This window comes from Nycticebus coucang, chromosome 9 (assembly GCF_027406575.1).
Source record: "Nycticebus coucang isolate mNycCou1 chromosome 9, mNycCou1.pri, whole genome shotgun sequence".
In the NCBI taxonomy this organism is placed as follows: domain Eukaryota; kingdom Metazoa; phylum Chordata; class Mammalia; order Primates; family Lorisidae; genus Nycticebus; species Nycticebus coucang.
Genome location: NC_069788.1, coordinates 130,279,841 through 130,307,839, shown reverse-complemented (window position 1 = coordinate 130,307,839; position 27,999 = coordinate 130,279,841). Strand labels below are relative to the sequence as shown.

Sequence of the window (27,999 nt, the reverse complement as noted above, 5' to 3'; positions counted from 1 at the left end):
TTCTTAGTTATTGTGTAAAGATATCTATATTCTACATTTACTAAGTTTCACATGTACCCTTGTAAGATGCACCGCAGGTGTAATCCCACCAATCACCCTTCCTCCTCCCAGCCTCCCCCCCCATCCCTCCCTCTCCCTCTTTCCCCTATTCTTAGGTTATAAATGGGTTATAGCTTTCATATGAAAGCCATACATTAGTTTCATAGTAGGGCTGAGTACATAGGATACTTTTTCTTCCATTCTTGAGATACTTTACTAAAAAGAATATGTTTCAGCTCCATCCCCGTAAACATGAAAGAGGTAAAGTCTCCATCTTTCTTTAAGGCTGCATAATATTCCATGGTGTACATATACCACAATTTATTAATCCATTCATGGATCGATGGGCACTTGGGTTTTTTCCATAACTTAGCAATTATGAATCGAGCTGCAATAAACATTCTGGTACAAATATCTTTGTTATAATGTGATTTTTGGTCTTCTAGGTATATACATAGTAGAGGAATTATAGGAGTGAATGGCAGATCTATTTTTAGATCTCTAAGTGTTCTCCAAACATCTTTCCAAAAGGAATGTATTAATTTGCATTTCCACCAGCAGTGTATAAGTGTTCCCTTTTCTCCACATCCATGCCAACATCTCTGGTCTTGGGACTTTGTAGTTTGGGCTAATCTTATTGGAGTTAGATGGTATCTCAAGGTAGTTTTGATTTGTATTTCTCTGATGATTAAGGAGGACGAGTATTTTTTCGTATGTCTGTAGGCTGTGCGCCTGTCTTCTTCAGAGAAGTTTCTCTTCAAGTCCCTTGCCCAGCCTGCGATGGGATCACTTGTTCTTTTCTTGCTTATACGTTTGAGTTCTCTGTGGATTCCGGTTATTAAACCTTTGTCAGAGACATAACCCACTAATATCTTCTCCCATTCTGAGGGCTGTCTGCTTGCTTTACTTACTGTGATCTTGGCTGTGCAGAAGCTTTTTAGATTGATCAGGTCCCAGTAGTGTATTTTTGAAGCTGCTTCAATTGCCGGGGGGGGGTCCTCCTCATAAAATATTCGCCCAGACTGATTTCTTCAAGAGTTTTCCCTGCACTCCTTTCTAGTACTTTTATAGTTTCATGTCTTAAGTTTAAATCTTTAATCCAATGAGAGTCTATCTTAGCTAATGGTGAAAGGTGTGGGTCCAGTTTCAGCCTTCTGCAGGTCACCAGCCAGTTCACCCAGCACCATTTCTTAAATAGGGAATCTTTTCCCCAGTGAATGTTTTTAATTGGCTTGTCAAAGATCAAATAATGGTAAGTAGCTGGGTTCACCTCTTGGTTCTCTATTCTGTTCCATACATCTACCTCTCTTGTTTTTGTGCCAGTACCATGCTGTTTTGATAACTATCAATTTACAGTATAGTCTGAGATCTGGTAGCGTGATTCCTCCTGCTTTGTTTTTATTTCTGAGTAATGTCTTGGCTATTCAAGGTTTTTTCTGATTCTATATAAAATGAAGTATGATTTTTTTCAAGATCTTTTAAGTATGAAAGTGGAGCTTTAATAGAGATTGCATTAAAACTGTATATTGCTTTGGGTAGTATGGACATTTTAACAATGTTGATTCTTCCCAGCCATGAGCATGGTATGTTTTTCCATTTGTTAACATTTTCAGCTATTTCTTTTCTTAAGAGTTTCATAGTTCTCTTTATAGAGATCTGTCACATCTTTTGTTAGATAAACTCCCAAATATTTCATCTTATTTGGCACTACTGTGAACGGAATAGAGTCCTTAACTGTTTTTTCAGCTTGACTATTGTTGGTATATATAAAGGCTACCGATTTATGAATGTTGATTTTGTAACCTGAGACGCTGCTGTATTCCTTGATCACTTCTAAGAGTTTTGTAGTAGAATCCCTGGTGTTTTCCAGTTACACAATCATATCATCTGCAAAGAGCAAAAGTTTGATCTCTTCTGATCCTATATGGATACCCTTGATCGCCTTTTCTTCCCTAATTGTGATGGCTAAAACTTCCATTACAATGTTAAAGAGCAGTGGAGACAATGGGCAACCTTGTCTGGCTCCTGATCTGAGTGGAAATGATTTCAATTTAACTCCATTCAATACATTATTGGCTGTGGGTTTGCTGTAGATGGCCTCTGTCAGTTTAAGAAATGTCCCTTCTATACCAATTTTCTTAAGTGTTCTGATCATGAAGGGATGCTGGATATTATCAAAAGCTTTTTCTGCATCAGTTGAGAGAATCATATGGTCTTTGGTTTTAAATTTGTTTACGTGCTGAATTATACTTATAGATTTACATATATTGAACCAGTCTTGAGACCCTGGGATAAAACCGACTTGGTCATGATGTATAATTTGTTTGATGTGTTGCTCGATTCTGTTTGTTAGGATCTTGTTGAATATTTTTGCATCTGTATTCATTAATGATATTGGTCTATAATTTTCTTTTCTTGTTGGGTCTTTTCCTGGTTTGGGGATCAGGGTGATGTTTGCTTCATAGAACGTGTTGGGTAGTCTTCCTTCTTTTTCTACCTTTTGGAACAGGTTGAATAATATAGGTACTAATTCCTCTTTAAAGGTTTGGTAGAATTCTGACATGAAGCCATCTGGTCCTGGGCTTTTCTGTTTAAGGAGATTTTGTACGGTTGATGCTATTTCAGAACTTGATATAGGCCTGTTCAACATTTCCACTTGATTCTGGCTAAGTCTTGGAAGGTCACATGCTTCCAAGTATTGGTCAATTTCCTTATATGAGGTTTTTTATTGATACTGTTCAAAACGAAGTACTGTTTTTTCCAGTTCTTCAAATATGACACCGGAATTTTAATGGGGGTGCATTCAATCTATAGATTGCTTCAAGTAGAATAGGCATTTTGACAATGTTGATTCTTCCAAGCCAAGAGCATGGTATGTTCTTCCATTTGTTAGTATCTTCTGCAATTTCTTTTCCTAGGGTTTCATAATTCTCTTTGAAAAGATTTTTCACCTCTTTTGTTAAGTATATTCCTAAGTATTTCATTTTCTTTGAAGCTACTGTAAAGGGAATTGTGTCTTGATGTGCTACTCAACTTGGCTGTTGTTGGCATCCTTGGATTTTTTACATGGCTAACTCCTTTTCAGGAGTTTTGTGGTTGAATCTCTGGGGTTTTCTAAGTATAAGATCATATCATTAGCAAGCAAACTTGTTAACCAATGACTGTTCTACAAAAATTGTAAAACTATTCTTTCCAAATAATTCCATTTTTAAATAAACAGAACTTTCTGAAACAGAAAGACCACCAACAACCACTTTGTCAAGCTGAAAGAAATGCTGCCTCTATGCCAAAAGAAAAGCACTAGACTACCTAAGACACCTTCCCAGAAGGTTATATATGCATTTCAACATTTACTACAGCTAAGAATGAATAGATAAGAACAGAGAAAAGGAGGAAAACATGAACTGCAATTCTTACTGATAATACGATGTGAATATGTGACAAAGTGATGGAAATTTAGACATCTATAAAATCAATGACTTCTTTTTGTTTTGTTGGTTGTACTCTACATCAAATCCTTCTTGACCCAAGTGAGAGTCTCTTATGAGCAAAAAATGCTGTGAAGTTAAGAAAAATAAAGAGAACAATTTATTCAAAAACTTTTCACTGTATACCCACTAACGACACAGTATGGTAGTTAGGCCATCTCAGAACTCATAAAATTATACCACACAACACATTCGTTTCTCAATGAAGCTCATCTGAACTGAGACAAACATAGAACACGACCTGCTGCAATACAAAGCAGGAGCTACAGCATATCAAAAGTACACACAATGTGCCGGGGAAGGCTGCAGAATATGTAATTAAATACCACATAAAAGAAGGCTCCATGGAATCACACTTAACCAATGGCTTAAATTATAATTAGGCTTTTAATAAGTAAAGTATATTCAAAGCAGAATAAATGCCATAAATAAAGGCACAGAAGTTTTGAAGTACTTCAGGATCTTCAAAGAATTCAATGTGAACCTAATACGCAAGAGTCATTCACTAACCCAAAAATTCAATGAACAGCTACTTTCATCAAATAGGTGTCAGACACAAACCTCCTCGTAGGTTAACAGAGTTTATTGTCCAGTGATAGAGATAGACATTAAACAATGTACCCATAAAACATTATCTAACAGTGACAGATGTTAAAGGGGGTTAAAAGTATAATATAATGAGGACAGGAGTGGGAGAGGGAGGAAGCTACTTTAGACAGGATGCTCATAATGTTCATTTAGAGCAAGAGAAAGCAGGGAAAGCGTTCTCTTCACCATGTCTTTTTTCTTTTTCTATAGAACACGCTGTTTCTTACCTTAGCCCTTTTATTATGGCTCTTTTCTCTGCTTGGACTTTTCACATGGCTAACTCCTTTTCACCACACATTTCTTCATACAAATGGCACTTTCTCAAAGATAAGAAAGTGGATGGTAGCATTGTGGATTTTATTCTAAGTGTATCGGGATGTTATTAGAAGATATTAAGCAAGTAAGTGATGATTTGACTTTTTTTTTCTGTAGAGACAGAGATGCACTCAGTTGCCTTACGTACAATACCGTGGCATCATCATAGCTCACAATAACCTCAAACTCTCGGGCTCAAGTAATCCTCCTGCCTCCTGAGTACCTGGCACCTGCGAATGATGCCAGGCTACTTATTCTCTCTTTTTTACTAGAGATGGGGTCTCACTCTTGCTGAGCCTGGTCTTAAATTCCTGAGCTCAAGCAATCCACCCACCAAGGCCTTCCAGAGTGCTAGGATTACAGGTGTAAGCTATCACAACTGACAGATGTTTTTAATGTTATTTATTCCACCATCTATTCATCTAGAAAATGACCCAAAAGCCTTACTTACAAATAGATTATAGGGTACACAAATGAACAGAGAAATCACATGGAAGGTCACTGCAGTAGTTGAAGAGAAACATGATGGCAACTAGTCTAGGATAATAGAGATGAAGAGAAGTGGGTAAATTCACAATAAATTTTGGAGGTAAGGAGAAATTAATATCAAATTATCTAGATTTTCAAATTCCATAGTCAGCAACTGAAGAAAACTGTTGTGAAGGACTTAAGATCAGTTATTGCATCTTCTACTTAAGACTGTAAGCCAGATTTTTAAAAATATTATATGTTACACACACACACAAAAGAACTAGAAAACAGGAGCAACTCCTACATATTTGCTAAAAGGGAAGCAATATTATATTACAGGCAACAATAAAGAACAGTAGTTATGACTTTATCCGTTGGGCCAGAGGACAAAAACATCCTTTACCTTTTAAAATTAGAGTATTACCTTCAGTTAGAAATATACTCTGATAATGTTTTGAGATATTCATTCTGACACACTTATCAGGCTCAATTTACAATAGGGAATAGTCTGCTGAGGCGTATACCTACACTGTGTAGCTACATCAGCATTAGACTTGTTTCCTGAAAATCATGACTTCTCTGGTCTTTTCACCTAACTTCTACCACTTCAATACTGCATGTCATTAGCACTTGCTTTGAGATACAAGCACAGAATGATAAAAATCAACCAAAAATTCTGCAAACTGCATCATCTTGAGTTTTAAGATGCCAAAGGAAATAAAGGGAAAACTGAATTCTTAATTCTATAAGCTCTTAACAGTGTATTAGATAATCTGACAATAATGACAAAAACAAAGTATAATTTGGTTTTAAGTAGCTTCCTGAGAAAATGAGGACAGCTGAGCATAGTGGCTCTCACACCTATAATCCTACCCATTTGGGAGGCTGAGGTGGGAGGAATGCTTGAGACCAAGAATTTGAGACCAGGTTAAGCAACACAGGGAAACCAATTTAAGAAATAAAATTTTGGGGCCAGGCATAGTGACTCATGCCTGTAATCCCAGCACTTGGCAGGCTAAGGTAGGTGGATTGCCTGAGCTCAGGGGTTCAAGTCCGGCCTGAGCAAAAGCGAGACCCCATCTCTAAAAAATAGCCAGGCATTGTGGTGGGCGCCTGCAGTCCCAGCTACTAGGGAGATTGAGACAAAAGAATCACTTAAGCCCAAAAGTTTGAGGTTGCTGTGAGCTGTGATGCCACAGCACTCTTCCAAGGGCAACAAAGTGAGACTCTGTCTCAAAAAAGAAAAAAAAGAAATAAAAGAAATAAAATTTCCTTCACCAAAATGTGAAAGTCGCTGATACTCACATTATAATTACTTATGGAATTAAGTTAGTGGTTACTTTACAATAGATAAACTCTGGTATAACTCTAATCAACTATCTTCTCATTTATTCATCCACACATTCATATAGCCAATTATCACTTTTCTAGCTAAGGTTTATGGAAACCTGTTAGCTAGCAGCTCTAACACCTTTACTGATTGCTCAAGAGTGACAGAATGGTAAACTGATAATGGTAATACAATGATTATGAGCCTTAGTACAAAGGAAAGCTCAAGGATTAATAATATCAGGACAACAGGAAAGATGGCGTACGTACTAGAAGCAGCTTTCGCTCATGACCAAAGGGAGAGATATTAGACTGAAGTGGGTGGAATCTGTGATGTACACATCATCCAGGCTGAATCAAGCAGCAGAAAGAAGAAAGTAGAAGAAAAACAACAGCCAATATCATATTGAATGGAGTAAAACTCAAGGCATTTCCACTCAAATCTGGAACCAGAAGGATGCCCACTGTCTCCACTCCCATTTAACATAGTGCTGCAAGTCCTAGCCATCGCAATCAGGCAAGGGAAGGAGATCAAAGGATTCCAAACGGGGACAGAGGAGGTCAAACTCTCCCTCTTTGCAGCTAACATGATCTTATACCTGGAAAACCCCAGAGACTCAACTACAAAGCTCACAGAAGTGATCAAGGAATATAGCAGCATCTCAGGATACAAAATCAATACCCACAAATCAGTAGCCTTCATATACGCAGACAATCATCAAGCCAAGAATAAAATGAAAGACTCTACTCCTTTTACAACAGCATCAAAGAAGATGAAATACCTGGGAATATATCTAACAAAAGACATGAAAGATCTCTATAAAGAGAATTATGACACTTTGAGAAAGGAAATAGCAGAAAATGTCAACAAATAGACAACATACCATGCTCATGTCTAGGAAGAATCAACATCATTAAAATGTCCATACTACCCAAAGCACTCTATAAGTTTAATGCAATCCCCATCAAAGCACCAATATCATACTTTAAAGAAAGAACATGAAAAAATAGCACTTCAATTCATATGGAACCAGAAAAAAACCAAATAAATAAATACAGTTCTTAGAAATAAAAACAAATCAGGAGGCATCACATTGCTAGATTTTAGGTTATATTATAAGGCTATAGTGATCAAAACAGCATGGTTCTCGTAAAAAAACAGAGATATACATCTATGGAAGAGTATGGAGAACCTAGAGATGAACCCAGCCACATATTGTCATTTAATCTTTGATAAGCCTAACAAAAACATGTAATTGGGGGAAAGAATCCTTATTTAAGAAATGGTGCTGGGAGAACTGGTTATCCACACGTAGAAGACTGAAACTGGACCCAAATCTCTCCCAATTGACAAAAGTTGATTCTCATTGGATCAAAGATTTAAATTTAAGACACAAAACAATAAAAATTCTAGAAGACAGTGTGGGGAAAACACTTGAAAATATTGGCCTGGGAAAAAACTTTATGAGGAAGATCCCCTAGCGATTGCAGCAACACCAAAAATAAATAACCAGGGTTTGACCTTTTGCACAGCTAAGGGTACCACCGACAGTCCTCGGAATGGGAGAAGAATTTTGTATGGTATGAATCTGACAAAGGACTGATAACTAGAATCTACAGAGAACTCAAATAGAACAATAAGAAAAATGCAAACAACCCTCTCTATAAGTGGGCAAGAGATTTGAAAAGAAACTTCTCCAAGGATGACAGACAAATGGCCCAGAAACACATGAAAAAAATGCTCATCATCTTTAATCATTAGAGAAATGCAAATCAAAACCATTGTTAAGATATTACCTAATCCCAGAAAGATTAACCCAAAACACCAGATGCTGGCGTGGATGTAGAGAGAAAGGAACACTTCTACACTGCTAGTGGGATTGGAAACTAATACAGTCTTTTGGACAGAAGTATGGAGAATCCTCAAAGATCTAAATGTAGACTTTCCATTTGACCCTGCAATCCCATTAATAGGTATCTACCCAGAAGAACAAAAATCATTTTACTACAAAGACATTTGCACTAGATTGTTTACTGAAGCTCAATTCATAACTGCAAAGTTGAGGAAGCAACCTAAGCACCCATCAACCCATGAATGGATCAACAATCTGTGGTATATGTAACACAGGGAATATTATTCAGCCATTAAAAAAGATAAAGACTACATCTTTTACATTTACCTGGATGGAGTTGAAATATATTGTTCTTAGTAAAGTATAGCCAGAATGGAAAAATAAATATCCAATATACTCCACACTAATATGAAATCAATATATAAACAATTACATGCTCATAAGAAGGATAAAACACTAATACAGTCTAGTTCAGGCGTACAGGGAAGCAGGGGGGAGGAAGGGTAACGAAGTTTGGCAGAAGGAGGGAGGGCCTGAGGTAGGAGCTCACCTAACGTGCACATTGTGAGTGCATATAACATGCCCCCTGGATGAGGGGCTCTTTTACAAGTGGAACTTTACCCTGGAAGTGAGAACACTGAAACCTAACAATTATACCCTCATATTAATTTGAAAACATTAAAAAAAAAAAAATCAAAAAAGAAAAAATAATAATATCAGGACAACGGTAGCATAAGAAAAACACAGAAAATATACCTTTGCATAGAAAGGATTAAATAAGAAATGCTCTTCTCTAAACCTGACAATACCTACCAATATTAAATTAGACACTATAATCATTTCACAATATACTATGAGTCTAGAAGTTTTGGTTGGTTTAGTTTTATATTTTAAATGGAAAATTTTAATAAAAAGTAGAAAATCTAAGTTTTGGATAGCATTTGTATATAGATATAGTAGATACATGTAGAATTATTTAATTACAAAAACAAAATATTCAGACTGCTTCCTTCTGTTGTGAATCAACAGCAGCTGCAAAATGCCAATGAATTTTTATTTCATATTTATTAAACACTTATACAGTCAGGCAGTATCCAAGACATATATGATTTAATCCTCTCTGCAATTCTGTGAGTTGAGAAATAAACCCCATTTTATAGATGAGAATGATGAAAATAGGCAATTTGTTTTAGGTCACAAGACAAATTTTTCCTTTAACTTTATAATCAGTTATGTTAAAGGCAAATTTTAAATATGAGTCCTCTGACTCCAATTCCAATGCTATTTTTCATTATACATAGTTACAGAATATAAAGACTTATAAAATAAATTACCATAACTATCTGTGTTATTAACTCATGTCATTATTAATAATAACTAGCCTTATTTATTGAGAGCTTACTAAATGCCAAGCACTATGGCTGGCCACTTTGTTCACATTATTTAATTTAACATCTACAACAGGCTTATGGAAGAGGTATTATTATCAGATGAGGGGGAAAGGCTTATTAGAGAAACTAAGTAATTTACTAATTTGCTCACATCAAGCAGTTGGCAAAATGGACTACTTGAAAGTTGGACTCAGGTCTGTTTGGCTCCAAATTCCAAATTCCATATGCATGACCTTTATAATGCTTCCATACTTTCTTTTTACCTAACCATTTGAATGTTTCTAATGATATATAAAAGTTGTAAATACCTAGTTTAGGGATACATGTGATATTTTGATAGTTATATATAATATGGAATGTGCAAATTAAGAATAATGGGGTGGGGCTGGGCATGGTGGCTCATGCCTGTAATCCTAGCATGCTGAAAGCCAAAGCGGGTGGAGTACCTATGCTCACAGTTGGAGATCTTCCTGAGCAAGTGCAAGACCCATCTCTAAAAAATAGCTAGGCGTTGTGGCGCGCACCTGTAGTCCCAGCTACTGGGGAGGCTGTGACAAGAGAATCACTTGAGCCCAAGAATTTGCGGTTGCTGTTAGCTATGAAGGTAGAGCACTCTACGGAGAGTGACAAAGTGAGACTCTTGTCTCAAAAAAAAAAAAAAGAGTAAATGGGCTATCTATCACCTCAAATATTTGTCTTTTCTAACTACACTTTTTATACTACTCCAATAAGACTACGTTAAATATAATTACCAATATGAAAGCTATATATATGAGTGGCTATATCTCAAAAATCTGGATGTTAAAAATATATTAAAATTAATATGTCAACATATATATTTTCTAAACAAAAGAAACAACTTTATAGTAGCATCCAAACATATCATTGGCTTATAAAATATTTCCTCTGAATGCCAAAATGAACAATAAAATATAAAATAAATAATTGTTAAAACCCAAATTAGACTTACAACGGTCCAGAAGCTAAAAATGGCTTCTATTTTTAAAATATATATATGAGATGAAGAACTGTTTGGAGGGAAATATTGTTATATTTGCTTTCCCATTTCACATCTGCAAATAATAACTACCTTCCTAACAATATTTATGGATTTTCTTTTAAGAAATGTTTTCCTATACTACAATTTTAAAAGTTCATGCAGAATGAGAAAAACATAGAAACCCAATATCACACACAAAAAAACTGTATTGTACTTTGCAAATTATTCATTACTTTTCACTTTCCTTATACTACACATATCCATATTTCTAGATGCTTAGCCTAGATCAGACGCTGTTCTTAAATACCTGAACATTTCAGTTGACTATAGAAATCATATAAAATGATAAAGCATAATTCTTGAAAAAATATCTTTCAAACAAGCAATTAAAAATAAGGCTTACCATTTTGATGCCTGTGGAAAACGTCACTGGTTTTATAGGTTTGGGTTTCTCAAGTTGCATTTCTAATTGTGTAGATCTATCTTTATGCTGAGCCAAAAGTAGAGCAACAGGAAGATCAGAACTCTCCTATAAGAAAAGCTCAAGTTCAGTATGAAATTTTAAAGGGAAAACCCAATAGCAACAAGATTTTTATTTTAAATTATGCCTTTTATAAAAACATCTGATGTCAAACTAAATATTCACTTTATGGAGAGCATTTTACAAAATATATTAACATTCCATAGTAAGAAACGCCTGTTGTACACTCATAAATTAAAATAGCCTGTAAATAAGTATTTTTATAAACTCCATGTTAAACAGTCCTATTTCATCTAGCAAACCAACCACACTTATTAATATTAAAACAAAAAAGAAGTTAATCACAAAAAATAGTACAAAGTATTACAACTTAGATCAGATGTTTATCTAAGACGCATTCTTTTTACCCATGAATTCAGACAAGTTTGAAACTGTCTCCCTGTAGATTTTACCTGAGACTGTTTGGAAATGATCCTTGCTCCATTTTGCACAATGCAACTGTTGTAAGTATAACCAAAAGTACATTTACTTTTTTCTTCACTGATTTACTTTTAAACATTAAGTCTAAATTTTTTAAATTAAGTAACAAAATGCTAGTCAAGCATTTTTGATATCTTATATTGATACTATATCAAGGCCTCTGTATACACCAATCTGCACATACACATTTTAATAACTCAAGCAAATATACTAATTCTCATATGTGAACTGTTACTTATCCTGTTTAACAAGAAATCTTACATGTTTAAAGTATTACAGAGCTAAAGTCTTACTCTAAACTAAATGATATCCAGATTTTTTCCTTTCTGAGTTGTCAAGTATGAACCCAGGAACATAAGCAGAGAGAGGTCAAGAGATAAGGAGATTCGAATCTCTCTTTCTCTTTCTCTCTCTCTCTCACACACACACACACCACAAAGTATTTTCTAAATCTGTAAACAAAGGTACCAACACATTTCTATATCCTATACCAACGTTATCTGCAAAAAAAAACAATGCTTAAAGAGTGACTACTCAGAATTTGGTCCTGAAGAAACTATTGCTAAAATTTCACAGTACAAAAGCGAATATAGCAGATTCTAATTTTCTTTCCAAATCTAAAAACTTCATGTTTTAGGCTAAAATGTAGCTTATTAACATACTTAAAGGAATTGTTTCAAGGCTACAGTGTGGAAGTAATTCATATAATATGCAATGTAATTCAACAGAACTGTCCTAGAATAAAGTTGCATATCAAGATTTTGTAACAGAAGAACTGTCTGAGAGCAATGTTCCAAAGATTAAAACCTGGGCCAAGCATGGTGGCTTGGAAGTTGCTTTGGAAGGTTGAAGTAGGAGGATCACTTGAGCCTAGGAGCTCAAGACCAGCCTAGGCAACATAGGAAACCCCATCTCTACGAAAGATAAACAAAATTAGCCGCGTGTGGTGGTGTGTACTGGGAGTCTCAAGAGGCTGAGGAGGAGGAGGATGGCTTGAGCCTAAGTTCGAGGACCTATGACTGGCCTGAGTGACAGAGCAAAATCTTACTTTGGGGGGGAAATTTTATACACACACACACACACAAAAGATTTATAAAATCAAATCTTACTAAGGAGCAAAATCATCACAACCTGACTGTAACAATAATGAAGGCGGATTAGTGAACTACAGTATGAGAATATAATATCTTTCATATTGTACAAAACAGTGATGCATCAGTAACTGTACTTATTGCTATGAATCCCTGTAGCAATTCTAGATTTACATTAAGAATTTTCTAATAAAAAGTAAAATGAAAAAAAGATTTTAAATTGCCCGTGGTCAAAAGTATGGTTTAACATCCTATCTTTTCAAATGTAGAAACTAACTAAAGAAAAATAAATTTCTATGGCTAAAAAATTAAAGCAATGTTTGCCAATTCATACTATGAATGAATTCAACACTCTTCCCTAACTAAAATTTATTCTAAAAACAACAGTTCTTATATAAAAGATAACATGTTCACTGCAAAATAGTTACTAGTCAAGATTTAGCTCATTTCACACCTGGCTGCACATTCACATAAAAGAATTTGAATGTTAAAATGTTTGGTAAACAGCTGAAATTTAATAAAAATTCTAAGATTCTAAATTTAATTTTAATACTAACACATAGAATTTACTTCAAACCCACTTTAGTCTATTTTAGCACTCAAAATTTTGAAGACTAGAAAGGAAGCCTAGAATTAAGCTGGAGTCCTAATAACAAAGTATATCTATACAGCAAAATAAACCAGTGGAACATACATGCTTTGCAGAATACCTAACATGTAGATTTAGCCTTTCCAGTTATTTCATTTTTAGCACTATGTTTTACTTTGAAAGGTTCCCTAACTTATATTAATTGCCTGAAGGCACGTTGTTTAATATTTAAAGAAATTTTAATAAGAACTGCCTGTAATGCTCATTAAAAGCTTTATAATGACCATTTTTAAAAGATTATTTTAACTGACTTTAAGCAAGCCATCTGGCAAACAATATTTCTAATAAAAATCACCTACTGAGTTTGACAACAATATTAGCCCATACAAAATTTAAGACATAAACTGAAGAGAATTTTCAAACAGGAATATAAAAAAAGGTTTAATAAGTCAGGACCTATTTAAAAATCTTTTTCCAAACTGTTCCTAAAAATTGAATTTACAGTCAGGATTAACTATATCGACTTTTTAGCCAACATTATGGGCAAATGCTCAGCCATAAACATTAAGACCATAACATTAAAATTCTCTCACATACAGTATAATGTAATGCCAATGCTTTTTTAAAAAGTTAAAAAGTGATTTTTGGCACAAGGGCCAAACCCCAAAACAGGAGGAAAAAATAAAATCTAATAAGTAGTACTTGTGTAAATTAGGTCCAGAGAATATTCTAAGACTTAAGCTTCTAGACATATATATAAATGCTAACTTGTTTTAATAAAATCTAACGTACACAGAAAAAGAAATATATTATTTGATTTAGTTAATAAGGGTTCAAGAAGATTGAAAAATAGACGTAAATAAAAATTTTTAAAAACTATTCTTAAAATGGAAACTAGAAATTCAAACTGCAGTGGCATTCTGAAGCAATCTGTTGTAATTAATTGAACTAACGAATACAGTAAATTACTAAGAATTACTTAACCACTATGTCATATGATCTAAAGAGTGAAGAAAGTATGTATAGTAATGACTTGCAGGTAAAGAAAACATGAAGTGGGAAGTAAGGAAAAAACTCACAAAAATCAATATTAACTCCAGATTATACACAACGTACAACAGCAGTTTCACATCTCACTTCATGCCTCACTGAGTTAAACGGGAGCTTCATGCCAATAGCAGCTCAATGAGGCAGCAAAACTTAGTACGCTTGAGGACTAAAAAGATATGCAAGAATAATTGTTATGCAAGATAACCTCAAAGTAATATCTAAAAACTCTTTATATGAGATGTTATGTTAACCCTTTTAACATAATATGTTAAAAGTTCATTTTTATCTTACATCGAAGCTCCATGTTTGGGATTAATTCAATTAATTCAATAGAGAAGAATTATTTAAACAGAATGTGTTTCTCTTTGTATAAAATGATGAGGGGAAGAACATTTCAAAACAACTATAATACCAATATTTACTAATACATTCTTTAAAGTTTTTAATATCTCACCATATACATCTAAAAAAATGCAAAACATGCTGCATGTGTCATTTCCATTGTTATATTCATAACTGCCATTTAATTAGGTTCAACAAAGAACTAAAAAAAGAAAGTTGTTAGGGGAAATATCATTATTCCATTTAATATACTGTCCTCATTTTCAGGATCAAATTCATATTCCACTCATAAACAGCAGATCAGGTTTTAGGGTAAGTACTGTCTATCAAAGCCATATTAATAATGCCCTAATCCGTATTTTTCCTTTACTTTTTCACCTATTTTTCTTTTTTTTTGAGACACAGTCTCACTTTGTCACCCTCGGTAGAGTGCCATGGTGTCACAGCTCACAACAACCTCAAACTCTAAGGCTCAAGTGATTCTCTTGTCTCAGCCTTCCGAGAAGCTGGGACTATAGGCGCCCACCACAACACCCAGCTATTTTTACAAATGAGGGTCTCACTCTTGTTCAGGCTGCTCTTGAACTTGTGAGCTCAGGCGATCCACCCACCTGGGCCTCCCAGAGTGCTAGGACTTGACAGGCGTGAGGTATCACACCCAGCCTCACCTACTTCTAATTTAATCTTGCTTTCCTATTTTTATTCCTGGTTAACCAGCTTAAATGCATTTTGAGGAAAATCACACTAGAAAAATACACATATACGGGAGACAGGGTCGCTCTCAGAAAAGGCAACCTCTAGCCGCTACCGTTCGGAGCCACAGACCCCAGACAGTGCTGCAGGCTGCTGCCCAGGCTCTGGGAAGTTCTGGATTCTTTAATAATCATGGACCACCAGTACAGCAACAACAGCAAAGAAATCTCTCACTACATGAGTACATGAGTATGGAACTGTGGCAAGAAGCTAGCGTCTCCATTCCCAGAGGATTTGTGGCAAAGTCACTAGAGGAAGCTTATGCAATTGCCAAAAAATTAGGTTCAAAAGATAAAGATAAAGGTGCAGGTTTTAGCTGGTGGTAGAGGAAAAGGAATATTTGGAAGCAGTCTGAAAGGGGGAGTGAAGACAGTTTTCCTTCCAAAAGAAGCAAAAGCTGTTTCCTAGCAAATGATTGGGAAAAAGTTGTTTACCATGCAAATAGGAGAAAAGGGCAGAATATGCAATCAAGTATTGGTCTGTGAGCAAAAATATCCCAGAAAAGAATACAACTTTGCAATAACAATGGAAAGGTCATTTCAAAGTCCCCTGTTAATCTGAAGTTCTCAAGGTGGTATCAACATTGAAGTTGCTGTTGAGACCCCCAAGGCAATAGTTAAAGAACCTGTTGATATTGTAGAAGGCATCAAGAAGGAACAAGCTCTTCTGCTTGCACAGAAGATGGGATTTCTATCTAATACAATGGATTCTGCTGCATAAAAAACATGGTCAAGTTTTACAACCTCTTTCTGAAATACAATGAAACTATGGTAAAAATAAATCTGATAGTAGAAGATTCAGATGGAGATAGGCTGTGTATGGAAGCAAGATCAATTTTGATTCTAATTCAGCCTATCACCAGATGGAAATCTTTGCTCTACAGGACTGGACCCAGGGAGATGAAAGGACAAAGATGCAGCTAAGGCAGATCTCAACTACATTGGCCTCAATGGAAATATAGGCTGTCTAGTAAATGATGCTGGTTTGGCTATTGCCACAATGGATCTAATAAGGATTCATGGAGGGACTCCAGCCAACTTTCTTGATATTGGTGGTGGTGCCACAGTCCATCAAGTAACAAAAGCATATAAGCTTTAAGCTTACCACTTCAGATAAAAAGGTACTGTCTTTTCTGGTCAACATTTTTGGAGGAATCATGAGATGTGATGTTATTGCACAGGGTATAGACATGGCAGTAAAAGATTGGGAAATGAAAATACCTGTTGTGGTATGGTTACAGGGTACATGAGTTGATGATGCTAAAGCTCTCATAACAGCCAGTGGTATTATATTTCTTGCTTGTGATGACTTAGATGAAGCTACTCAAATGGTTGTAAAGCTCTCTGAAACAGTGAACTTAGCCAAGCAAGCCCAGGTGGATGTGAAATTTCAGTCGCCAATGTGTTCCGAAAACCCAGTGATGGCTGAGGGTGTTAAATGTGCTGTAACTATTAAAAATACTGTGTTCTGTTATTGTTCTCTTCCTTTTTAGTTTGGGGCAATTATAATTGCCATCTAAGCACACAAACTTTAAAAAGCATTTGGTCTGAATTTAATTATTCTATTCAGAATGGACTGCTTATATAAAGAATGCATAATGCAGGTATCTAGTTTACTTTGTTGCAGCCAGTCTTTTCATTTCTCCTGCAGAATGTCACTTGCAACATTCCTTTTTGTTATTGTTGGATAAATCAAATAAATATGAAGATAAAGCTTTAAAAAAAGAAAGAAAGAAAGAAAAATACACACATACACCCAGAGGAGCTAAGTGTGTTAACCCCAAAAATGTCTCATGAAATAAATTATAAGAAAAAGAGAAAGAAGAGAAAGAAAAGAAGAGAAAGGGAAGGGAAGGGGAAGGGCAGGGGGAAGGGGAGGGGAGGGAAGAAGAGAATGGAAAGACTTTGCTGGAAAGAAAGATTTTTCTATCCTATGATGTCATCAACATCATAGAGCATTATAAGCATCAAACAACATGGGAATGAATCCATGATCATAAAACTCAGTTAATATTACTGCTATGATCTAGTAATACTGACTACTTAGAGAGCTAAGAAAACAATAATTTGCAAAACCATTGCCATTTCTTTCAAATATATTATTTATTTTTTTTTTTTTGTAGAGACAGAATCTCACTGTACCGCCCTCAGTAGAGTGCCGTGGCATCACACGGCTCACAGCAACCTCTAACTCTTGGGCTTACGCGATTCTCTTGCCTCAGCCTCCCGAGCAGCTGGGACTACAGGCGCCCGCCACAACGCCCGGCTATTTTTCTGTTGCAGTTTGGCCGGGGCTGGGTCTGAACCCGCCACCCTCGGCATATGGGGCTGGCGCCCTACTCACTGAGCCACAGGCGCCACCCTCAAATATATTATTTTTAAATGCAAAAATATAAAAATACTTATGTTGCAGAGTAGCCAGATTCACTATAAACTCAGCATGAAGCCAAAATACTTGAAAATAGGCACATTGTTAGAAAACCAGTATTAATCAGGAGAAAAAAGTACACCAAAAAAATGTCTTTTACTCAACTTAAAAATATACAATCTATTATCAATCTATTGGCTTATCTCAGTTATAATATTACCTGAAAATAAAATGGATATTAACAGATAGTTTTTAAAAATAAAAAGGAATACAAGTAAAATACACCAGAACTACATTTTAACATTGTTCTTTGAGGTCCATGAAGAGTGCCACGTCCAGAAACAACACCATGTTCAAATCCTTCACAGCAGTTGGCAACATACAAACAAGCATGAGGGTCAGACAGATTACAGTTAAAGTCATTTTCATAATTCCCATCACTAACTCACTTTGAGGTACAAACTGAGTAACAAATGAATGTGTATTGCCCCAAATTCTGGAAAAAATAATTTTTCCAAGCATTTACTATATGGATTAAAGATGACTACAATCCTCTCCACAAGAGGTAGGATCTATATCCATTCTCCTTGAAACTGAGTGGGCTCTTTTATTAATAAATATGGTAGGATCGATGCTATGACACTTTCTCAGCCCAAGTCTTAAAACGTTAATAGCCTCTATTTTCTTACTCTTGGAAGGTTCTCTCTTGTAGCCCTAACCCACCATATAAGAAGTCCAACTACACCACTACAGAAACCACGTGGAAAGGCACGCTGACAATAAACCGGCAAAGAAGAGAAGCCAAAAAATCAGCTTAAATTCCTAACCCACAGAACTGTGAGCATAAAAAAATGTTGTTTGGGAGCAGCAAACAACTTCTTATTTAGCAAAAGATATAGTAGTGTCAACAGATAACTACTAAAACTAAAGGTGAACCAGAGCACAAACACTCTGGAAAGACCATTTAAATGGCATTATCCAGCATAGTAAATAGGAAAGGTAAACCCTAAAGAATAATTTTTTTTAATCACAATTAGCATTAATACATACCAGTTCATCCAAAAAAGCCTGCTTATTCTTCCTTTTTAGAATCTGCTGAAGTTGCTCTTCTTTTTGTATAAATAGTCTTCTCTGTTCATTTTCCTGTCGTTCTACTTCTAAAGCTTCTTCTAATTCCTCCTGTTCCCGAGTCTAAAACAGAAATTTATATACAACAAGGAATAAATTGAGTAACCAAAAGCAATACTACACAAAGCTCTGATAATTTCTTTATTGGAAGCCTAACACCTGCTAGTCACTTATTGTTTAATAATGCACCAATTCTATTTTGAAGGAACTAGATTTCATTTTATTTCATTTAGACATATTACTATTAAAGAAAACAACTGTTCCATTATACCATACTAATAGAATTTGTGCCATATTAAGGCAACTGGGAACACATTAATGGAATTTGAAGGATGGGTTTAGAAAGATGACTAAAAGCAGGAAAGTGAAGAGATCAATTGGGTTCAAGACTAACAAGAAAGCTAGTTAGAATATTCAATAACCCAGATAAGAAATGATAATGGCCCTAAATAAAGTAATAATTAAAACAGAGAAAAACCCAGGTTTGAAAAATGATAAAGAGTGAACATCAACGGAACATGAAGATTGGCCAAACACGGCTTGAACACACAAATGGATACTGGCACCATTTCTTGAGATAAAGAACATCATAAGAAACAGAATAGATTTTAAGTCAAAAACTCTCAAGAGATAAAGATGAACATTTTATAATAATAAAAGGACCAACATATAGAAAGATATAACAATTATGAACATATATATATCCAATATCAAAAGACCTACATATAAAGCAAACATTGACTAGTAAACAGATGGACAGCAATACAAAAGTAGTAGGAGACTTCAATAACCCACATTCAATAATGGATAAAACATCCAAATAGCAGATCAGTAAAGAAACAGAGATCTTGGGCGGCGCCTGTGGCTCAGTCGGTAAGGCGCCGGCCCCATATACTGAGGGTGGCGGGTTCAAACCCGGCCCCGGCTGAACTGCGAACCAAAAAATAGCTGGGCGCCTGTAGTCCCAGCTACTCGGGAGGCTGAGGCAAGAGAATCGCTTCAGCCCAGGAGTTGGAGGTTGCTGTGAGCTGTGTGATGCCATGGCACTCTACCGAGGGCGATAAAGTGAGACTCTGTCTCTACAAAAAAAAAAAAAAAGAAACAGAGATCTTGAATAATACTATAGACCAAATGAACCTAAAAGACATATACAGAATGTTCCACCTAACAGCAGCAGAATACATTCTTCTCAAGCACACACACAAAACTTTCTCCAGGATAGATCAAAAGTCAAGTCACAAAACAAATCTTAATAAATTTAAGATAATAAGAATCACACCATGTATCTTTCTTGACCACAATGGAATGAAACCAGAAAACAACAACATAAGGAAAATTAGAAAATTCGCAAATGTGCGAAAATGAAATAGCATGCTTTTTAAGAACCATCAGGTCAAAGAAGAAATCAAACAGGAAATAAGAAAATACCTCAAGACAAACAAAAACAAAAACACAGCACACCAAAACTCATGGGATGCAAAAAAACCAGGATAAGCATCCACATTAAAAGAGAAGAAAGATCTCAAATAAACAACCTAACTTCATACCAAGAAGCTAGGAAAAGAATAACAAACTACACCCAAAGACAGCAGAATGAAGTAAGTAACAAAGATCAGGACAAAAATGAAAGAAATAGAAAATACAAAACAATAGAAAAAAACTCAACCAAACTAAACACTGGTTTTCTTGAAACAGGACAGTGCCTGTGGCTCAAAGAGGTAGGGCGTCGGCCCCATATGCTGGAGGTGGTGGGTCCAAACCCAACCCTGGTCAAAAACTGCAAAAAAAAAGATAAACTAAAATGACAAACTTTTTGCAAGACTATAGAAAAGAGAAAAGACTCAAATAAATAAATAAAAGTGTAAGAAATAACACTATAACCGATGCTATGAAAATAAAAAAGATCATAAAAGACTAGTATGAACATTTACACACCAACCTAGAAGAAATGGATAAATGCCTAGAAACATAAGACCTACCAACACTGAATCAAGAAGAAATAGAAAATCTGAACAGACCTGTAACTAGTATAGAGATTGAATCAGTAATCACACCTTCTAACCAAGAAAAGGTTAGAAGGACCAGAGGGTTTCACTGATGAATTCAGCTAAGCAGTTAAAGAAGAATTAAACTTTTCAAACTCTACCAAACAACAGAAGAAAAGGGTGTTCCAAACTTACCTTGTAAGGCCAGAATTAATGGCCTAATACTAAAATCAGACAAAGATACCACAAGAAAAGAAACTGCGGGCAGACATCCCCGATGAACACAAATGCAAAAATCCTCAACAAAATATAGCAAACTAAATCCAACAGAACGTTAAAAGGATCATACACCATGACCAAGTAGGAATTATTTATGGGATGCAAGGATGATTCAATATAAGAAATCAGTTAATGTAATATATTAACAGAATAAAGAATAAAAATCATATACTCTTACTAGTACACGCAGAAAAAAAAGTTTGGTAAAATTTAATACCATTTCATGATAAAAACTCTCAACAAACCAGTAACAGAAGGAAAGAACCTCAACATAATAAAGGCCATTTATGATAAGTGAAAATGAAAGAGTTTTCTTCATGAAACCGTGAAAAACTGAAAGAGTTTTCTTCTAAGATCCAGAACAAGACAATGACACCCACTCTAACCATTTCTATTCAACACAGTTCTGCAAGTTCTAGCCAGAACAATTAGGATAGGAAATGAAATAAAAATCACCCAACCTGGGGGGGAGGGGGGAGTAAAATTGTTCCTATTTAAAAGCAACATGATATTATATACATATGCCCCTAAAGTATCAATAAAACAAACTGCTAGAATTAATAAATAGTTTCAAGATATAAAAGTGACATATAAGTTCTATTTCTAAAAACAACAAAATATCTGAAAAGGAAATTAGGGAGTAACAACAGCAACTTAACAAAGAAGGTGAAATACTTGAATTCTGAAAACCACAAAAACATTGATGAAAGAAATTGAAAACACAAATAAAAAAACATGTCATATTCATGAATTGAAAAACTTAATATTATTAAAATGTCTATCCACACTAACCAAAAGCGATCCACAGATGTAATGCAATCCCTCTCAAACTCTCAATGGCAACTTTTACAGAAATAGAGAAAATTCTACAATTCATATAAAACCATGAAGGCCATGAAGAGCCAAAGTGATCTTGAAAAAGAAGAACAAAACTGGAAGCATCTCATTTCCTGATTTCAAATTATATTACAAAGCTACAGTATTCAAAACATTATAGTACCATTCACTGTATATTTCAAAATATCTAGAAGAGAAGAATTTTAATGTTCTAAACACAATAAAATGATAAATGTTTGAAGTGATGGAGATCCCAATTACCCTGACTGGGAGGGAGGGAGGGAGGGAGGGAAGGAGGGATGGATGGATGGATAGCAAGAAAAGTGTGTGTGTGTATGTGTGATGGACACCTGTGTATATACACACATACACACACACACACATATATACCACATATGATCTGGCACTTTTGGTTATTTATCTAAAGCAACTGATACCAGAATCTCAAAGAGATGCTCACACTTCCAGGTTCAGTGTACAACTGTTCACAACAGCCAAGATATGGAAACGATCTAAATGCCCATAGACAGGTGAATGGATAAAGAAAATGTGGTATAAATGAAATATTATTCCCTCTTTACCAAAAGAGGAAGCTGGCTTACACCTATAATTCTAGCACTTTGGGAGGCCAAGGCAGGAGGATCTCTACAGCTCGGGAGTTCAAGACTAGCCTGAGCAAGAGTGAGACCCCATCTCTACTAAAAATAGAAAAATTAGACAGGCTACAGGTGGGCACCTGTAGCCCCAGCAACTTAGGAGGCTGAGCCAAAAATCTGAGGTTGCTGTGAGCTATGGTACTATGATACTCTATCCAGGGCAACAGAGTGAGACTCTGTCTCAAAAATTTTAAACCTTAAAAATAAAAATAGAAAAATTTGCCAAGCATAATGGTGGGTGCCTATAATCCAAGCTACTCAGGAGGCTGAGGCAGAAGGATTTCTTGAACCTAGGAGTTTGAGGTTGCTGTGAGCTAGGCTGACACCATAGCACTCTAGCCTCAGCTAGAGTGAAATTCTCTGGGAGATGAGAAGAAAAATAATGGGCTACAGAATCTGAGAATGAGCAGCACAAAGAATTAACTCAGAAAGAGAATCAATGAGAGGAATCTATATTTATAATAAAAGACAGGAAGGAAAGATAAACGGATAAAACAAGAAGAGAACGGAATGGCTCCACGGAAGGCAAGTGTTTCAACAACAAGAAAAAGACACTTCCCAGAGACGAAATGAGTCTATGGCTTTGACAACTGAGAAACTGGTAGCCTCAATATTTTCACTGACATAGAATGTGAGTTTTTAGACAAGGTAAATCACCATAAATATTGGTTGGCTAGCTAGCTGATTGAATAATTTTGAAGTCACACCCCGTTAAAAGTCAAACATTGGGGGAGAACAATGAAAAAGATATTGAAGAGAGATAAATTAAATAAAGCAAGGTAAAATAACAAAAGGCCACTCTGTTCTTTCTAATGGCTCTACCTTACCCAATCATTCTCCCTTTCTTTACTACCCACTAATAATCCATCAATTGGATTCGCTATTTTAAACCCAAAATCTTTTTCTTTTTATTTCTTTCCTTTTTTTTTTTTTTGTTTGAGTCAGTCTCTTTCTCTGTCGCCCTGGGTAGAGAAACATAGTCACCATAGCTCATAGCAATCTCAAACTCCTGCATTCAAGTGACTTTCTTGCCTCAACCTCCTGAGTGGCTAGGACTACAGGTGCCATCACGACACCCGGCTAATTTTTCTATTTTCAGTAGAGATGGGGTCTCACTCTTGCTCAGGCTGGTCTCATAGTCCTGAGCTTAAGCAATCCACCCACCTTGGCCTCCCAGAGTGCTAGGATTACAGGTCTGAGCCATTGCACCCAGCCTTCAAAATCTTTTTCTAATTTATCCCTACCCCTCCATTCCTTAAGTCATCTCTGACCCCATCTATATAACTGCATTAACTTCCAACTGGTCTGCCAGACTCTGGACATGCTCCCACAAAAATCACTAAATCTATCCTAATAAGAAAGATATCTTATTACACCTTGCTTTAAACCCTTCAACAGCAATAAACAACCACCAGTTTTATAACATTGTTCTAAGGAATCCAAGGAATTCCTAATAAAATGTGTTAAAGTAAGGCCGGGTGCTGTGGCAGGTGCCTGTAGTCCCAGCTACTTGGGAGGCTGAAGCAAGAGAATCACCTAAGCCCCAGAGCTGGAGACTGCTGTAAGCTGTGACGCCACAGCACTTTGCCCAGGGCAACAGCCTGAGACTCTGCCTCAAAAAAAAAAAAAAAATGTGTTAAAGTAAACCAGAGAAAAATTAAGCAGATTAAGAATTCAGGCTAACCCTCATTCCATTATCACTTCAACCATAGTATTCTGAGTAAGCTTTCATTTGAAGAAAAGTTGTACCCACTAAAACCTAAAAACAACTGGTATTTATAAGCCAAAATTACTTGTCACAATGTATAAGGTCTTATATGACCTAGGTCCTTTTTCCTTCTCCACCTTCAATGCTTGCTCCTTCTTAAACTTTGGCAGCATAGTACTTAAAATTCTCAGAACACTTGGTGATTAACCAGGACTTTCTGCCCTTGCTCATGACTTCTGGCTGGAATGTCCTGTGACAGCCTCCTCAGCTCTTGACTTGGGCCCAAGAGTTTGAGGTACAGTGCAGACCCTGTCTAAAAAATAATAGTAATAATACAACCAGCCTAGAATTATATTATCCCTTCATTACAACTCTCGAGATTATTTTCCAGCTTTAAACTATGAATGAAAAAAGGCACTAATGTCAAAGAAACAATCTTCTATTGTTGTGTTATATAGGGCTAATGCAATATTGTTACCTAGCAATACATATTTTGCACTCATCTTCTGATGAACCCATAGAAGGCTACTGAACAAGGGCAGTAATGTCTACAGCAAACTGATGCTCTCAGAAATGATACCCTTTTAAGAAAGCTAGAATGGGTATGAATGGAATGAGATTATAGTGTGAATTCCTTGAGAACTTTAAGGCAGGGAAGAAGTGCCTAAGTGAAACACAGTAAGACAGTATGACAAAAGAGTAGTCTACATACAAAACGAAAATATAAAGTTACATGATCCAAATAGTGGATCATTATTACTGATTATCAGGAATATTACAAATTCCTAATAAAGTACTTCAAATGAGGCCAGGCACAGTGGCTCTCACCTGTAATCCTAGCACTCTGAGAGGCTGAGGCAAGTAGATTGCTGAAGCTCTGGAGTTCGAGACTAGCCTGAGCAAAGCAAGACCCTGTCTCTACTGAAACTAGAAAAACTAGCAAAGTGTGGTGTCAGGTATCTGTAGTCCCAGCTACTCAGAAGGCTGAGACAAGAGGATCACTTGAGACCAAGGTTTGAGGTTGCTGTGAACTATGACGCTATGGCACTCAACCCAAGATGATAGAGACGCTGTCACCAAAAAAAAATTATCTCTGCTTTCCCCCACAATTAGAAAGCCACAATATACTCAAGAAATGACAGTAGCTAAATTGTATAAATTAGACAATTGCATATCTGCCTACACAAAATTTTCTATATGATATATTTTCATAATGAATCTTAAGTCCTGAAATAGTTCAAAACAAAACAAATTTCAACATTAGATAACTAAAACAATCCAAAATTATGTTTACATGTAGCAAAGTTACTATTTCAGTAAAACAACGAAGGTAACCAATAGAGAAAATAAAGTTAAGCTTAGCTGACAAACTTGATTTAATTATAAATTCCCATTTTAGTTTCTAAGAAACAGAGTTGTTTTTTATCTCCCTCTTGGGAACTCCTTCAATATCCATCTGAATTTTCTCCCTCCTTGAGATGAAAAAGAAATTAATGTCCAAGAATAAAACTGAAACTCCATTGTTCTGTGACCACTGCCCAAAAGCACACTAACCAGAGAATTAATGTATTTTCCCACACATAATGTGCACAGTTTTGCCCAAACTTATGAGGGAAAAATAAAAATGTGCTTTATAGATGGATAGTACTAATTCTGTATCTGTATAAATTTTTTAAATTCTTTTATTTATGCTTGTGCATTAATAGTATAACTCTGTGAAGTAGTAACAATATCTGCATACAGGGCAGTGCTTGTGGCTCAGTGGGTAGGGCGCCAGCCCCATATACCGAGGGTGGCGGGTTCGAATCCAGCCCCAGCCAAACTGCAACAAAAAAATAGGCAGGCATTCTGGTGGGCACCTGTAGTCCCAGCTACTCAGGAGGCTGAGGCAAGAGTTATTGCCTAAGCCCAGGAGTTGGAGGTTGCTGTGTTAAAAGTATAACTGTGCTGATGCCACCACACTCTACCAAGGGCGATGAAGTGAGACTCTTGTCTCCAAAAAAAAAGAAAGAAAGAAAGAAAAAACAAACAATATCGGCATATGAACTAATACCCTGTAATTCAGTAACTAGTTTTGTTGAACTTAGGACAAATCTGAAGTGAAAACATATTTGGCCAATAAAGAGCGATGTATTTCTCTTCGCATACTTTAGGCAGAAGCTAGTAGTCTATCTGATGTATTTACAAAGATTATTGGAAAGTTCCTTGGAAAATGTAAGACAGTTTAACAGCTTTTAGCTAATAGTTACTACATATGCTAAAGAGCATGGCAACAGAGCTGCCGAAATATACTTTGGGTCTCCTCCCACAGAGAGTGTCATCAGATTGTGGAGGCAGCAGAAACAAAAGCTTCTACATAAGCCAAGACAGAAAAAGGCAATGAGAGGAAACCTCCAAAGTGGCTGGAGGTGAAGCGGGAGGTGAAGACCAGGATTCTGGAATAGCATCAAACTGGGATCTGTTTTGTCCAAGATGACACAAGAAGAGGGTAAAAGAACTGAAGGAGCAAGAAATATTGATGGTTTCTCAGGGACACCCAAATGGTGCTTTAACTTTATGAAGTGTGAAGTATGAGGACACAAACAAAACTTGCCCCAAACTCCCAGCAGCCTATGAGAATCAAGCTTTAGAATTTAACTGTTATGTTCCCAGTCTTCAAAAGACTTACCACACTCAACTGTCGCAAATGGTTAGTATGGATGAGGTCCCACTCACATTTGATGTGCCATCCAGCACAACAGTGGACATCAAAGGCGCAAAGACCACGGCTGTTAAAACTAGCGGACGTGAGAAAACACACTTCACTATTGGTCTAGCCTGATGTGCAGATGGGACAAAGTGACCACCTAAGACCATCATTAAAAGAAAAGCATTTCACAAAGAAAATGAAAAAGGATGGATGACCGAAGAAGGCATGAAAATCTGGTTTAAGTAATCTGGAGGATTACTTAAAAACCCAGCATTGCTTGTTTTTGATCACTTCAAAGCCCATGTTATACAAAGTGCAAAAGCAAACACAGGCGGTCTTGAGCACCCAGCTTGCTATAATACCTGAGGCTAACCCACCGCCTGCAACCTCCTGATGTGTCTGTCAGCAAACAACCCTTTAAGGCCCCAGTGAAGAAAGAATGGACATCCCGGATGCAGTCAGCTGGTAATGACCTCCGATCTACAAGCAGAACCAAGAAAGCATCCATCACCCAGGTTTGTGAATGGATCCTGAGATCTTGGAACTGTGTCAAGAAGGAACTGATTGTGAAGCTGTTTGAAAAAGGAGGTGTCAGTAAGGCTATGGATGGAACTGAGGATAATGAAATTTACCAGGATGAGAAAAGCGACTCTTCAGAAGACACAGGTAATACAGAAAGTGAAGAAGATAATACTTCTGACATTGATAGTGATCAAGAGCTCTTGGCCTTGTACGATGTGTATATGGTAAATATGTTACCGGTACATAAAATTTCTTGTATCTTGTATCTCTTCTTGTGTTTTCCAATTATTTGTTACATAAAATGCCTTGTATGTTAATATGTTAAAAAATAAATGCTGGCCAGGCGTGGTGGCTCACACCTTTAATCTTAGCACTCTTGGAGGCCAAGGCAGGTAGACTGGCTGAGCTCACGGGTTCAAGACCAGCCCAATCAACAGTGAGATCCCGTCTCTAAAATATAGCCAGGAGCTGTGGTGGGCACCTGTAGTCCCAGGTACTCAGGAGGCCAAGGCAGGAGAATCGCTTGAGCCCAAGAGTTTGAGGTTGCTGTGAGCTGTGACGCCACGGG

At 36.3% G+C, this 27,999-nt stretch overlaps 1 protein-coding gene and 1 pseudogene across 3 annotated transcripts in view; one reads left to right on the top strand and one right to left on the bottom strand.

The window, feature by feature from the left end:
* MNAT1 (MNAT1 component of CDK activating kinase) overlaps positions 1–27,999 on the bottom strand; it is a 290,256-nt gene that overhangs the window by 191,422 nt on the left and 70,835 nt on the right. For all 3 annotated transcript variants that reach the window (XM_053602544.1, XM_053602545.1, XM_053602546.1), the window contains exons 5-6: positions 18,678–18,818; positions 10,878–11,003 (exon numbers count right to left, since the gene is read on the bottom strand). In XM_053602544.1, the coding sequence (XP_053458519.1) occupies positions 10,878–11,003; positions 18,678–18,818 (267 nt within the window). The remainder of the gene's footprint in view (positions 1–10,877; positions 11,004–18,677; positions 18,819–27,999) is intronic.
* Positions 15,331–18,445, top strand: LOC128593832 (succinate--CoA ligase [ADP-forming] subunit beta, mitochondrial-like; annotated as a pseudogene).